We start from the raw sequence: 15,412 nt of genomic DNA, 5'->3' as shown, positions 1-15,412 counted from the left end.
GGCTCAGCCAATCGCTGTCCCACGATTCCCAATCGCGGCACATCCCCTCTGCTTCACTCATTGGTCCAATAGGAAGCTTCCTGCAGGTCGTGTCGGTGTGCAGGGAATTGTGGGAGCGCTGTAGTATTTCCTGTTTCCGGTTTGCTGTTGATACGACTGCAAAGATGCCTGAGAGGGACAGTAAGTAGTTAATATAAGAGATAATGTTATTTAACGGGGCGGTATAGTGTGACTGGGGGTGTAGAGGACAGAGGAGGCCCCCCATACAGGGGAGGTCGGTATAGGAGTGTATGCATAGAAATACATCACACACACACACATCGTGTACATAGCTTTACCTTCCTTTTCCTCATTCCTCTGCCTAAACCCTTTCTTCGTTTTTGCATTTGGTGCACACGTTTTAAAAAAATCCTTTTAGGCCTAAAGATTACATAAAGCCCCCAAACATTAAATATTTTCTAAAAGCAGACACCCTGGAGCAGGGATCTCCAAACTATGGTCCTCCAGCTGTTGCCGAACTACACGTCCCATGAGGCATGACATTCACAGACGTGACTAGGCATGATGGGAATTGTAGTTCCTGAACAACTGGAACTACAATAGTATAGTTTGGAGATCCCTGCCGTAGAGAATAAAATAGCGGTAGTTCAAATTGTTTATGTCACGCAATATTACCGCAAAGGTCTAGGAAACGCAAGATTTCAGTACAAAACACTAAAGGGAATTTTAGTGCAACCAAATGCAATAAATTACCCAAGTTGTTGGTAAAATGATATAAAAGATAAGGAGGTTGCAGTGAGTAAATAAATACCTAACTTGGCAAACCTTAAGCGCTTCCGGACTGCCCGACGCATTTAACTTTGACGTTAAATATCGGTGTTGAGGCAGCAGATAGCAGCCTTAACCCCGGTATTTTCATACAGGGCAGGTCCTCTTTCACATAAGAAGTGGATACAGCGGCAGATTCGCCGCAGGATCACTTTTATGGGCGGCAGGAGTGGTGCCTTCCTGGTGGTTTTCCCCGCTTACCGGCGCTGTCGGTAGCGGGAGAAAACAATCCAGTCCATCCATGTCCCAGGCAGGAAGTTGAGTGAGGGCAAGATGGCCGCCACTCGACTTTATGGCCTTGGAGGACTGCAGCAACCTCGTATGTTGCTTCCTCCCAACGGACTTAAAGGGCCCTTTTTTTTTTTTTTTTTTTTCTCACGCTGAAAAGAAAAAGACTTTTATTTATTTATTTTTTGCTTTTAAGGGTAGATAGGGTCTTTTTGACCCCAGATCTCACATTAAAGAGGACCTATCCTGCTTATTTCTATTACAAAGAATGTTTAACCACTTTAAGAGCCGGTTCACACTGGGGGGACTTCGCCTGACAAGTCCCCGTGGGTCGCCTGCCATAGATTAGCTCAGGACCCGTTCTAATAGGAGCGACACAAGTCGCTCCGACTTGGAAAAATGGTCCCGTACTACTTTGGAGAGACCTGGAGCGACCTGCATTGACTTCAATGATATGAAGTCCATGCATGCCGCTCCGAGGTCGCGGTGCGAGCTGCGCACGGCGACTTCACAGGTCGCCCCGGCAAGTCGGGTCGCGCCTATGTGAACCGGCTCTTAGACCAGAAGGAATTGCCCCCTTCCTGACCAGGCTCTATTTTGGGATTCGGCACTGTTATTTTAACTGACAATTGTGCGGTCGTGCGACACTGTACCCGAATAAAATTATTGTCCTTTTTTTTAACCACAAATATAGCTTTCTTTTGGTGGTATTTGATCACCTGTACGATTTTTATTTTTTGCGCTATAAACAAAAAAAAAGAGCGACAATTTTGAAAAAAAAAAAAAAAAAACAATATTTTTCACATTCTGCTATATAACATTCTCAAAAAAAAAATGTAAAAATCAAAATTTTTTTAACATTTTTGGCCAATTTGTTTTCTGCTTCATATGTTTGGTAAAAAAAATCGCAATAAGCGTATTTTGATTGGTTTACACAAAAGTTATTGCGTTTACTAACTAAGGGAAAGATTTTTGTCATTTTTATTGTTTTTTTTTTTTTTTTTAACGAGTAATGGCGGCGATCTACGATTTTTTTTTTTTTCGGGACTGCGACATTGCAGCAGACAGATCGGACCCTTGACTGATATTTTTGACACTTTTGGGGGTACCAGTGACATTACTGCAGTAATCAGTGCTATACATATGCACTGTTACTGTAAAAATGACACTGGCAGGGAACGGGTTAACTTTATTGGTGATGCAGGGGTTAAGTGTGTCCCTAGGGGCGTGCTTCTAACTGTAAAGGGGCGTGGCTAGTGATGTAACCACAGAGACATACAATCCTACATAGCAGGATCGTATATGATCTCTGCAGTTAGATCAGGGAGAATGACAGGCGGCTTTGTTTACATCAGCCGCCTGCCTTTCTCCCTCTCCAGCAGGACATCGCGAGTGACTGGCGGACATCGGGTCCGCTGGTCACACGTGCGGACATGTTAGGGAATGAGCGGGGGTGGGAGAGCGCCTCCGGCGGCGCGCTCGCCCCCTAGAGGCTCTCAGGCGAGCGACGTAGTACTACGTCACTTTGCCTGTACGTGGTCGGCAAGTGGTTAAAAAAACACATGCTTTATGCTTACTTGCTTTGTGCAACGGTTTTGCACAGAGCAGCCCCAATCCTCCTCTTCTTGGGTCCCCTGCTTGTGTTCTGGCCTTCTGCCCTCTCCTGAGTGCCCTCATAGCAAGCCGCTTTCTATGGGAGCACTCGTGCCTGCTCGCTCCCGAGCCTTTCTCTCTGTGTATATACAGTCCTACAGTGGAGCTAATGGCTCCTGCTGCTGCATCTTTGCCAATGAGGAGCTAGAGACCCGGGAGAGCTGCTACTCTCATGCACATCGCTGGATCAAGATCAGGCTTAGGTGAGTAATAGGGGTCTGAGGGGGAGCTGCAAACTGAAGGTTTTTTTTAACCATCATGCATACAATGCATGACGATAAAAAAAACCTTCAGCCTTTATAACCACTTTAAATGTATGCACCCCACACTTCATGTGACAGCAGTGGGGACTGGCGATTGCCCTGAAGGGGCAAGGTCTCTTTCTGTAGGAGTAGTTTATTTTCAGAAGGATGAATGTATGTCGTTTTTTTTTTTTTTCTTTTACTGTATATTTAATGACTACCTTTCTTTCCTAAAATTCCAGGTGAGCTGTTCTCCAATCCTCTGGCTCCTGATGGCCATGAGGTGGAAGATTTGCATTCATTCCAGTAAGTACTACACCAAGCATAGGGTGATTTGTCTTCACTAAGGCCGCTTTTACACGGGACGGCTCAGTTTTGACCGACTCCGCTTGCTTAGAGGGGATTGCTTATCTGATCCCCGCTGAGCAGGCAGATGACAGGTTCGTCTCGCTCTCAGCCTGTCTATTTTTTATCCAATCCGACCTTCTGGACAGATGGCAAATGTATACGTTTGTTTTCAGTGAATTTTGTCAAATTGGATGTCAGCGCTGGCATCCGCCTCCCCTTAGAGGACAATGGGTGGTGCGATTGGGTCTGCCTGAAAAACGCAGGCGGATCTGATCAGTCCGATCGTGTGAAAGGTGTCTAATAATTATTCCAGGGCTGGACAAATCTTCTAAAGCTAATGGTAAGTTTGCCAAGGAACCTTGAGATAGTACCTAACCTAATACAGCAGTGTGTCTCCTGTTAGGAATGAATCTAAAGTAGGGATCCTCAAACTATGGCCCTCCAGCTGTTGTGGAACTACACATCCCATGAGGCATTGTAAAACTCTGACATTCACAGACATGACTAGGTATGATTGGAATTGTAGTTCCTGAACAGCTGGAGGGCCATAGTTTGAAGACCCTTGATCTAAAGTAACTATACATTGGCATGTGAACAGAGTCTTAAGTTATATTGACTAATTTCAAACCTAATTTTACAATGTCACGGAATTTAGGCTTGACAGAGTGGTAGACTCAATTTGGCCTATGGCCTCATTATGCTACCTAAAGCTATACTCCGGGCAATGCTTTTCATTTTATTTTGGAAAGTGTAGGAAGGGGTTTAAAGCCTCTGTCAGTTTTTTGCCACTTATTTCAGTACTGGGAAGATTTCATCCCACTTCCTGTTAAGACAGAAAACAATGGAAAATAACTTCCAGTTGGTAAACAGACAAAAACACCTTTTTAGTAGAGAGGGGAAAGGTTAAAACTAGGGACAATGTTTGTATTGTTGTCTGTTCCTTCATGAAATGGTAATGACTGATCCCCCTACCCCCATCCCCCAATTCTTTGTACAGGCATCACAAGTAGAGATACTGTGGGGAAGAAAAAGAACGTTTTACAATCGCTTTGAGCTGTGCTTGTCTGTGGTTAGGGATGCTGGGTAAAAGATGTGGAATGGTATGGCTGATTTTACCACTCTGTCATCTTACTAAATCCTTTAAAGTGCTCTTTGCAGCCTTATCCCACTGGTCCCCTGGGGTTTTCCCCTCTAAAACATGGTTTGTCAAAAAATGGGAGGTTAACCAACATATAATTCCTTCTATGTCTTTTTGTGTCCCTTTTTTTTTTTTTTTTTTTCTTTTTTTTTACATAATCTTTTGTTTCTTGTAGGTCAAAACTTACAAATGAAGACTTCCGTAAACTTCTTATGACCCCTCGGTCTACTCCATCTTCAGCGCCCCCTACTAAATCTCGCCATCATGAGTAAGCATTTTCTTAGCTGTGAATGTCACAAGCTACCTATTTAATGTGAACTTGTTGGAAGAGTAGATTATTTTAAGACTTCGTATGCTGTTTAACTAGTGTTGACCTATCAGTGTGTTTTATCGTTTTTAGAATGCCACGTGAATATAATGAGGATGAAGATCCAGCTGCCCGCAGAAGAAAGAAAAAAAGGTAAATCGGATGAAAAACAGTAGGTTGATTCTTGTTAGGTAGCAGCAACATTATATAATTGTCTTTATATAGTATAACGTAATACAGTCTATGGAAAAAGTCTTATAACTGCAATGCTGATGTAGGGAGGAAAGCAATTTAACTAATTTTGTTTGGAACTATATTGATAATAAAGATGTAGTTCAATTCTGTTCACAGGCTTTGTCCTCTTCATTTTGTATTCTGTATGGAAGAGTTTAAACTGAATAAAGAATTCATATTTTTTTTTAAAAAAAGGTATTGTACTGTGACAGATTCTTAGTTTTATTATACATTTTTTTATTTAGGAAAATTACAGGCCATACACAATGGGACTTTTTTTTTCATCAAAATATTTAGAGGGAAAAGAGGACATTATTATAAATTCCATTCCAGTATACAAAGTGTGTGTATGTGTGTGTGTAAATATATGTATATATATCTCTCATCATGGTGCAATGTAAACTAAGTGCAGTAAAATAAATGTTGTTCCCCTATCCCATTCCTTACAGATAGGGATCAACATTTGTATTGTTCCTTTTTATAAGATATATTAATGTACTGGTAATCCCTCCTAGCAAAATTGTGAACTATAATGAAGAGGGGAGACAAATATATGTGGAATTAATGTGAAGTCTTCTGGGAAATAATTCCATTTCTCTTGTGGAGGCAGAGATCGAGGCAGTCATTTTCTTTCATGCAGCTCTAACATCTCTGTTCTTTTATGTGCAGCTATTATGCAAAATTACGGCAGCAGGAGATTGAGCGGGAGAGGGAGCTTGCAGAGAAATACAGAGACAGAGCCAAGGAACGACGTGATGGAGTCAATAAGGACTACGAAGAAACAGAACTTATCAGCACCACAGCCAACTACAGAGCAGTAGGCCCAACAGCAGAAGCGTAAGTTGCTAGAAACAGTTAGACGTTTTTATTTAATGAAAGTAAAGTTACTTTGCTTTACAAGTACTTTGAAGTCCATAAAATGAAGCCTGCTAATCTGAAGTAGCAGCATTTTTTAGAGAAATGATCGGTCCATACAACTGTTGTGTGTTTTGTAATCCGATGGTGCCAGCATTGATTTCAAAATTCGACCAACCACGCTTTTAATTTCACTTCATGTTGCTACAGAAAATAAATTTAGTGTCCGGGAGTCCTTTTCTTTCCAGGTCACAGCCCATGCGATTATATTTCTCACACGATTCACCCATCATGGATTCCAAATTTAGTTTGTTTTTCCAAACATTTCCAACATGCCTATCACTCAATTTCGATCAAGCATTGCTGCAGCCAAATAATGGTGTGAAATTCGAACGAATAGTCTTAGTTACAATTTTCGAAAGAAAATTAGTTTGGAGTTCAACCCATGTATGGTTGGCCTTAGTTTATATTTTTAATGAAATTACAAAATCTAACCTGCAGCCAGAACTGTTACTTTGGTTTCATATAGAGAAGGAAAAGGTTAAATCTTCTGGTCTTTGTACACCAGTTGGGAAGATTTCCTCCTCACTTAGAACCAGAACAAAAAGTAAGGTAAAAAATCTCCCTAGCTAGCCCAGAAAAAAACGAAATTAAAATAAAATTGCTACATTCCTCTTCTGCTTTGTACTTCTTTGGAACTCTCAGGGTGCAATGTTTTTAAGTCTTTGTGGCCAATTATGAGGCCTGAGCACTGTCCTATTAGGAAAGGTAGCAAGATATTTACTTTGTGTAAGCTATGACAATCTGATACAAGGTTTGAACTCCAGTTTTAGACAGAATGGAGTTATGGAAAAGTGCAGGGAAGGCAAATATAAGTGGGTGAAGGGCTATTCTTTTAAGAGAATCGGTCCCTTTGCGTTGAATGGACAAAGTGAAAGAGTTTCTAATTGTTAAAAGATAAGTTGGTTAACACTGCTTTCTCTTCTATTCAGTGACAAATCTGCAGCAGAAAAGAGGCGTCAGTTGATCCAGGAGTCCAAGTTCTTGGGTGGTGACATGGAGCACACTCACTTGGTGAAAGGTTTGGATTTTGCCCTGCTGCAAAAGGTAACACTGATCCTAATTGCAATGAGCTGCCTCTAGAGGACACGTATATGAATTTGTGTTTTTTTACTGACAGGTGGTAGGAACCAATTGTACCAATGGTACACATCAGTAAGAAGGGATGGAGTTTAGAAGTGGTTTGAGTTCTAAACTTTCATGTAATGCTGCTCAGTGTGTCAGGTACCACATTTTTAGATATTGAAAAGTGTAGCTTCAGTGTGGAAGTCCTAGGCAGTGCAGAAGTACAAACATGTATGGGGTGTTCTACAGTATCAGAATAGTAGAGCCTGTGTAAACTAGTAATCACAACACCTACAATTTTCATACTGTACTACTGTACATGAGGACAACAGGATTGAGAGTTTATGCCTGTACCTGGAAGTTGGTGGAAAAAAGCACTTTGAGGGTTTCTTCTAGAAAAAAAATTGGGAAGCAAACTGTTCTACTGTATGTAGGTTTTTATGTGACTAATTGGAGTGATAAACTAAAAAGTGATCAATTAAAAAAAAAACTACAAAACTGCTTACTTCATTTCCAGCAATAACAGTTCTAGGTTCTATTTTGAATAATTTCCTCATCAGCATGCTTTGAAAATCTTGTTTACAGTTTTTTTTATTGCACTTCTATTTATGGTTGCAGCAATAATAGTCATAATGATGCCAATGTAGTAAATAGAACATTGAAAAGTTTTATTCAAAATCAGTTCCATGCATGTATAAAACAGCAGTACACCTTGTACATTGACCCCTGCTGGATCTGCAATGATGAAGTCAAAATAAGGGATTAAAAACTCACAGCTTGGTGACCATCCAGTGTGTGTGAAGACATAAAACCAGCCAGGAACAATGCAGCAGGGTGGACAGTTGTTCCTTGCTCGGGCTGTGAGGAGATAATGGAATGCCTCAATCCTGGACAGGGAAGGGTGGAAAAGCGGTCACACAATGCCCGGCATAGGAGGCAAGGAGGATCGCCTTCTGTGGCCGCTCCGATCACCCACAATGAGTGCCGACCGGGAAGGGGACCCGGACGTAACGTTGGACCCTGGGGGAAGGAGGACCAAAACTAGGCTTGAACCGCTATAAAGCCGCTGGTGGTAAGCGGCATGTGCGGTGACCCAATGCAAAGGAGCGTGAGGAGTGCCTAATTCTCGTGTGGTTGTCCTGACAACTTTTTTCAATGTTCTATTTACTACATTGGCATCATTCATGACTATTATTGCTGCCATCAGTAATCCTCATCGGTGGGTTCATATAGTGCTTTATATGTGGTTAACCCTTGTGTGACTGATACTTTTTGAACATCCCTCCTGGTGTGTTTTTATTCCCACACAGCTGCTACTTGACCCCCAGGTGTTATGCCAATTATCATGGAGAGGGCACTGGTCCTGTAATACTAGCGCCAGATTTATTTGTGTTTTTTAGTGCTCCCTAATCGTACTTAGTCCGAGGCCATATTAAGCAAGGGATATAAAGCTGGCGGGGGCGGGCGGTGGGTGTTAACAATAGTGTATTCACAAGTAACAGGAAAAACTAAGATTGGATGCAGTGGGCCGGGATTGATCATCTTTTTGAGTAGAAGTCATTCAAAACAGTAGCATATATAAGAGGATGTATAAAATGAACGGTAAAAGAACTAATATGGCATATGTGCAGTCCCGCGGCATTGAAAGATACAGAGATCCCAGGGGTCCTGCGCTCAGGGATTCACAGGGGCCACAATAATAGATTTTTCCAAATCACCCGTGGGGCCGTATTAAAGCAGGCCCGCAATTGGCCCGCAGGCCAGACTTTGGACATGCCTGGTCTAGGGGTTGCAGTTTTGTCTGTGGTGCCTCTTTGGATGCAGGTCCCTTGGTTTCTAGGCTGTTCGTGGCAGCAGTGGTCCTTCGGCGCCTGATATGGCTGAAATGCTGATCTGTGGACCAGTCTTCCAGGATAGTCTTACTCTTCTTCCACAGGCTGCCAGGGGCGAGGAGTCTCGTCACAGAGAGCGGGTTCTTCCAGACCTGCAGAAAAGCCCTCTTCTGCCTGAAGGGTCACCCTCACCCGTGTCTGAGGTGTTCGGCCTTATCCTCCAGCGAGGTTCTTTCCTTCCAGTCTGCGTTTGTTCCCAGACAAGGGGTGATTGTTCGGAAAGGTTTTCAAGGTTTCTAATGAAATACAGTTCCCAGGAAGGAAGGCAAGGTATGTCCAATCTTGGACCTCAAGGCTTTGAACCGCTTGTGCAGGTACACAATTTCCAAATGGGGTCCATTTGTACTGTAGTGGCATCCCCACATCAAGGACGCTTACCTTCATATTCCATTATATGTCGGTCATTAGCGTTTCCTCCTCTTGCTATGAGTGAGGAGCATGCTCAAATCATGGTGTTACCCTTTTGGTCTCGCTTCAGCTCCTCGGGTGTTCACAAAAGTGTTGGCCCCGGCGCTAGCATTGTTGGGACAGCGGGGGGGATTGCGGTGCTTTTGTACCTGGACGATCTACGAGCAGAGTCTCCGACTGCTCTACAGAACAACCTGGACACGACTGTGTGGACTGTTCAGGAGACTTTAAACTTCCAGATGTTTGCTCTGGTTCCGTCCACCAAGTTGGCTGACTGGGTCTGACTCTAGACTCGGCCTCAGCCAGGGTGTTTTCTATTACTTGAAAAGGCCTAGAAGCTGCAGGCTGCTGTTTGACTTCTGTTGTCCAGCAGTCGGTTGTCTCTCAGGACTTGTATGCTGGTGCTGGGCCTGATGGTGTCTACCTTCAAAGCGGTTCCATTTGCACAGTTCCACACTAGACCTCTGCAAAGAGATTTCTCTTACCTCCTCCGACAGTCGCCGCCACTTCATATTCGTCACTATGGGGTTAATGACCTTTGCTCCGTAGGAGTAGCTAGGCAACAGGATATGTCGATATTAAAGCTTTTAACATATCCCACCCCCAGGGGGTGGTCCCCTCAGTCAATAACCTCCCTACTTCCTGTATCCATACCTCAGTTTCAATGTCTAGCTTGTCAGGAGTAGCTGGATGTCTCTATGCTGGGGCATTTTGTCTCAGCCTTTCTCTTCTTTTTTGATTTTATTTGAGTTTTTTTTCTCTCTCTTTACTTAGCTGTTACTTTTGTCAGCGTTAGTTAGGTCTTCTGATGAAGAGGATCATGCGGGCTGGGTCTCGGGCTGATTCCCCTGCTCGCAGGTTGTGGGTTAGTGGCTTCCCAGCTTGCCATCGAGCGTTCAGTCAGGTACTTTTCCTGGCACTCTGAACGACCCATCCCTGTTCGATGCAGGGATGCTATGGTGAGGTGGCTACCTGACTGGACGCCATGCGGTTTCGCAACGCAATTCTCCTGCGTCCTGACTGCGACTCTCCCTGTCCCATGTACAGTGGCTTGTTCGCTTGTGCGGGTTCCCCACGCCATTTAGAAGGTAAGTGTATCTGTGTGGGGAACTGTCTGTTTGGGGGGTGTCAGTCTGGGACTGTGAAACCCTGCCTCTGTTCACACTGTTTGGTCTCCCTGTCTGCTTGGCTGCATTCTGTGGGCTGCAAGGAGGGGGGCTATGCTGCACTGTTCTGTGTCAGATTATGTGCTGTGTTTTACTGTGTGACAGGCTGTGTGCTGCGGGGCATGATTGTATCGTGTTATGCACATTTGCGGCGATCGCTGCGGCGGTCCGCCATTATTTTACTTTACTGCATGTGTTTTTGGCGGTTTCACTGTGTGTGGAGGAGCGGCGTTTCGGCGCCAAACGCCGCCATTTTGGCAGCGCTCGCTCCGGCCGCATGTTAGCACTGCAGGCGGCCATTTTTTTGTAGCCTTCCATAGGCTTTAATAGAGCGCCCTACGTGACATCACTTCCTCTTCCCTGGGCGCACCGATCGAGGCAGCAGCAGCAGCGGTCTCTTCAGGTTTTTACCTCTCTATCCCTGTATCCTTGCCTGAGTTGTACTTTTTCCCTGTGGGGGTCGGCTTGTGCTGGTGTGTGTGTGTGTGGTGGGCTGCGCTCGCCGCGCTTTTTAAAGGGGCAGTTAACCCTTTATTCTTCCACATACTTGGGGGCATGGATTCTCAGGAAAGCAAATTCCCTGCCACCCTGGTGGGAGGCCAAGGGACTGCTGTGTCCCCCCCCCCCCCCCCCAGGGGGTGATTTGGCTACGGTTGTGGCTAACCTTGCTGCTCAGGTGCAAATGCTTGTGGCTGCTCAATCCACTAAAAGGCCCAGAGTTTCAATTTCCTCTGATTCATAGGGTGAAGGGTGATGGGGCTGCCATGGCTGGGGTCTCCTTATCGGGGTCCCGTTCCTCCCTGGATCTTGTGGGGTCTGAAGGGGAGGCAGAGTTTGAAGGGGTTGATAATTCTCCCCCTGGCTCGTCTGAAGAGCTTGCACTCATGGATGAATTGGTTGCTTCTATCAAACAGACACTGCGCTTACAGGATGAACCATGTCCTCCTGCTGCCCTGGCCGCTTATGGGACGCAGAAAAGGCGCAAGACATCGCAGGTTTTTCCCTGCACTGATGATTTTCAGCGCGCTGTTAAGGAACAATGGCGCAATATACGCAAGCCTTTTGCGGTGCCGAGTAGGTTCAAGCTGCGTTATCCTTTCACGCCCGGTACTGATGAGTGTTGGTGTGTGCCACCTCCGGTGGATCACGCGATATCGGTTTTGAATAAGTCCACTGCGGTTCCTGCAGAGGATACCCCCGGTGTTCCGGGATGCCACGGACAGGAGACTGGAGTCTCTTGCTCGTCATACTTATTCTATTACTGGCTCTATGCTAAAAGCTCTTTTTGCTTCACTTATGGCAGCCCAGGCTGTCGTGAATTGGACGCAGGTGCTTAGACGCGTCCTGGTGGCTGATTCTGCCCCACCGGCGACGTTGGCCATGGTGGATCAAATCCATCAGGGTGTCAATTATTTGTGTGATGCGGACTTGGATATAGGTACCGGTGGCTGCACGTGTGCACAGTGTGGCGGTGTTGTTTCGCCGCCTGGTTTGGTTGAAGTGTTGGTCTGTGGACCAATCTTCGCGCAAGACCTTATCCAATCTGTCCTATGATGGATCTTGCCTTTTTGGCGAGTCCTTGGATACACTGATAAAGGGGATCACGGGTGGTAAGAGCACGCTCTTGCCCCAATCCCACAAGGCTAAGGGCGCTCAAGGTAAGAAGCATGCCTCTTTTCGGCTCTCTCAGGGGTCCTTTCGTGCCTTTCGGTCGCACTATAAGGGCAAGCCATTCAAAGGTCAAGGCTCCCAAAAGAAGCCGTGGACAGGTAAGCAGAAGTCCGGCCAGTCCGGATCCGCTGCCCATAACAATGCGGCCTGAAGGGGCGCCCTCACCCAGTTCTGGGGTGGGGGGACGCTTGCTCGGTTTTCTTCAACCTTGGCTGGCCCGTGTTCGGGACAGGTGGGTTCAGGAAATCGTTCGGTCTGGCTACAAGATCGAGTTTCTCTCTCGGCCAGAGAGCAGATTTTTTCCCTCAAATCTTCAACTGTCTCCGGAGCGTTTGCGGGATCTGCACCTGGCGGTGCGGGACCTGCGGGCTCAGGGAGTTGTGGTTCCGGTGCCTTATCGGGACAGATTTCGGGGGTTCTATTCCAATCTGTTCACCGTGCCCAGGAAGGAGGGCAAGGTAAGTCCAATTCTGGACTTGAAAGCTCTGAACCGCTTTGTGCGGGTTCGCAAGTTCCGCATGGAATCCCTGCGGTCGGTGGTGGCTGCCCTGGTTCCGGGGGAGTTCATGGCCTCCATCGACTTGAAGGATGCGTACCTTCACATCCCGATTTTCGAGGGTCACCAGAGGTACCTTCGATTCGCCATTGCGGAGGATCACTACCAATTCGTGGCGTTACCTTTTGGTCTCGCTTCGGCTCCATGGGTATTCACCAAGGTGCTTGCACCGGTTCTGGCTTTGTTGAGAGCCCAGGGCATCTCTGTCCTGGGGTATCTGGACGACATTCTGGTTCGGTCTGCGACCAGCCAGGGTCTGGTGAAGGACCTGTCCGTCACGACGCGGACTCTTCAGGAGTTTGGTTGGACGATAAATTTTCCAAAATCGACGCTGTGTCCGTCGGTTCGTCTTCCCTACCTGGGAATGATCCTGGACTCGGTCCAGGCGAAGGTCTTCCTACCGGACGACAAACTCAGGACTCTTCAGGAGGAAGTCAGGTCCCTCTGGGACGTTCCGTGCTCGTCCCTCCGGACGTGCATGCGGAGCCTGGGATTGATGGTCTCGGCCTTCGAGGCGATTCCCTTCGCCCAGTTTCACACGCGGGGTCTCCAAGCGGAGATCCTGTCCAGGTGGGACGGGCGACCGCAATCTCTGGAACTCCAGATTTCATTGAGTCATCGCACCAGAAGGGATCTTCTGTGGTGGCTCCAGTCCCCGACGGTGTCGGGGGGCAAGTCTTTTCGTCCTCTCTCATGGACGGTGATCACCACGGATGCCAGCCTGTCGGGCTGGGGTGGTGTTCTGGGCGTTCTGTCCGCCCAGGGAACTTGGTCGGAGGAGGAATCCTCCCTCCCGATCAACATTCTGGAATTGCGAGCGATAAATCTCTGCCTTCGACGTTGGACGGACAGGCTGCGGGGCCGTCCGGTTCGGGTGCAGACGGACAATGCCACAGCGGTGGCCTACATCAACCACCAAGGGGGCACCAGGAGTGCCCGAGTGGCTCGGGAGGTGGCCGACATTCTGTCTTGGGCCGAGACGCACGTCCCAGCAATAACAGCGGTTCACATTCCGGGGGTGGAGAACTGGCAGGCGGATTATCTGAGTCGCCAGACCCTGGACCAGGGGGAATGGTCCCTTCACCCGGATGTCTTCCAGATGTTGTGCGCAAAGTGGGGTCTTCCGGAGGTGGACCTGTTCGCGTCTCGTCTGAACAACAAGGTGGGAAGGTTCGTGGCAAGGACGCGCGATCCTCGGGCAGACGCGTCAGACGCGTTGGTAGCTCCGTGGCATCAGTACCGACTGATGTACGCATTTCCACCGATTCAACTGCTGTCCAGGTTCCTTCGCAGGTTAAACTCGGAACCGCACGCGGTGATTCTTGTGGCACCGGACTGGCCTTCGCCGGTCCTGGTACGCGGACCTCGTAAATCTAGCGATCGGCGCGCCGTGGCGTCTGCCTCTTCGAGAGGATCTCCTGTCTCAAGGACCGATATTCCATCCTGCTTTACATTCGCTGGCTTTGACGGCCTGGCTGTTGAAACCGAGGTCCTGAAGGATAGGGGCCTCTCCCCTGAGGTCATTCACACCTTGATCAACGCGAGGAAGTCTTCCTCGGGGAAGGTCTATTACCATACTTGGAAGGCCTATTTTGCCTGGTGTGAGTCCAGGGGGTATTCACCTCGCACGTACTCGGTGTCTAGGGTGTTGTCCTTCCTTCAAACGGGTGTTGACCAGCGTTTGGCGCTGGCTACGATCAAGGGTCAGGTATCTGCATTGGCCGTTCTTTTTCAACGTCCTGTGGCGTCTAACTCCTTGGTTAGCACTTTTGTTCAAGGGGTGCGACATCTGGTCCCTCCTAGGAGGGAACCTCTGCCTCCTTGGGACTTGAATCTTGTTCTGTCCGTGTTACAACATGCTCCTTTTGAACAGATCAGAAGGATCTCGTTGGCTATGTTGTCCAAAAAGGTCGCCTTTTTGGTGGCGATCACTTCGGCTCGCAGGGTGTCGGAGCTGGCAGCTTTGTCCTGCAGGTCTCCGTATCTGGTCGTTCACTTGGATAAGGTGGTCTTGCGACCTAACCCTTCTTTTCTTCCAAAGAGGATTTCGGAATTTCACCTCAATGAGGACATTGTCTTGCCTTCGCTCTGCGCGAAGCCCAAACATCCGAAGGAGGTGGATTTACACTCCCTGGATGTTGTTCGGGCGATCAGGGTTTACCTGAAATCGACTGAATCTTTTCGCAAGTCAGATTCCTTATTTGTTCTTCCAGAGGGTCCTCGGAAGGGCATGGCGGCGTCGGCTTCTACCATCGCCAAATGGATCAGACAGACCATTGAACAGGCATATGCTTTGAAGGGAAAAGTTCCTCCTATGCCTGTGAAGGCGCACTCTACCAGATCTCTGAGTACGTCTTGGGCCTGTCACCATCGGGCTTCTGTGGCCCAGGTGTGTAAGGCGGCGACTTGGTCGTCCGTTCACACCTTCTCAAAGTTCTACAAGGTGGATGTTCAGGCATCGGCAGATGCTTCCTTTGGCCGCAAGGTTCTTAGTGCGGCAGTTCTTTAGGGTCCCTTGTTTTGGGCCCTTGGCTGTTTGGGATATATTTTTATCCCTAGGTTATTTGCTTTTTTCTTGGGTTGTTGCTCCTGTTGAGCAAGTTTTTTTTTCATGCTACCCAGCTGGTTTCCTTCCTTTGGTAAGGTTCCTTTCTCTGATGTGGAGACGGCGTTGCCTTAGGCGGGGCTGCGTTTCCCACCCCTTATGTTTGCACTGCTTTGGGACGTCCCCATAGTGACGAATATGAAGTGGCGGCGACTG

General features: G+C 47.2%; 1 protein-coding gene across 1 annotated transcript in view; it reads left to right on the top strand.

Moving 5' to 3' along the window:
* Positions 1 to 92: 92 nt before the first annotated feature.
* IK (IK cytokine) overlaps positions 93 to 15,412 on the top strand; it is a 74,324-nt gene continuing 59,004 nt past the window's right edge. Inside the window, exons 1-6 of the mRNA XM_082255004.1 lie at positions 93 to 180; positions 3,194 to 3,257; positions 4,613 to 4,705; positions 4,838 to 4,897; positions 5,648 to 5,815; positions 6,826 to 6,940. Of these exons, the coding sequence (XP_082111130.1) occupies positions 165 to 180; positions 3,194 to 3,257; positions 4,613 to 4,705; positions 4,838 to 4,897; positions 5,648 to 5,815; positions 6,826 to 6,940 (516 nt within the window). The 5' untranslated portion in view covers positions 93 to 164. The remainder of the gene's footprint in view (positions 181 to 3,193; positions 3,258 to 4,612; positions 4,706 to 4,837; positions 4,898 to 5,647; positions 5,816 to 6,825; positions 6,941 to 15,412) is intronic.

Source organism: Pelophylax lessonae (assembly GCF_965119305.1).
Source record: "Pelophylax lessonae genome assembly, chromosome: 4".
NCBI classification, from domain to species: Eukaryota; Metazoa; Chordata; class Amphibia; order Anura; family Ranidae; genus Pelophylax; species Pelophylax lessonae.
The sequence above is the reverse complement of the archived record's forward strand: the minus strand, read 5'-3'. Positions and strand labels throughout refer to the sequence as shown.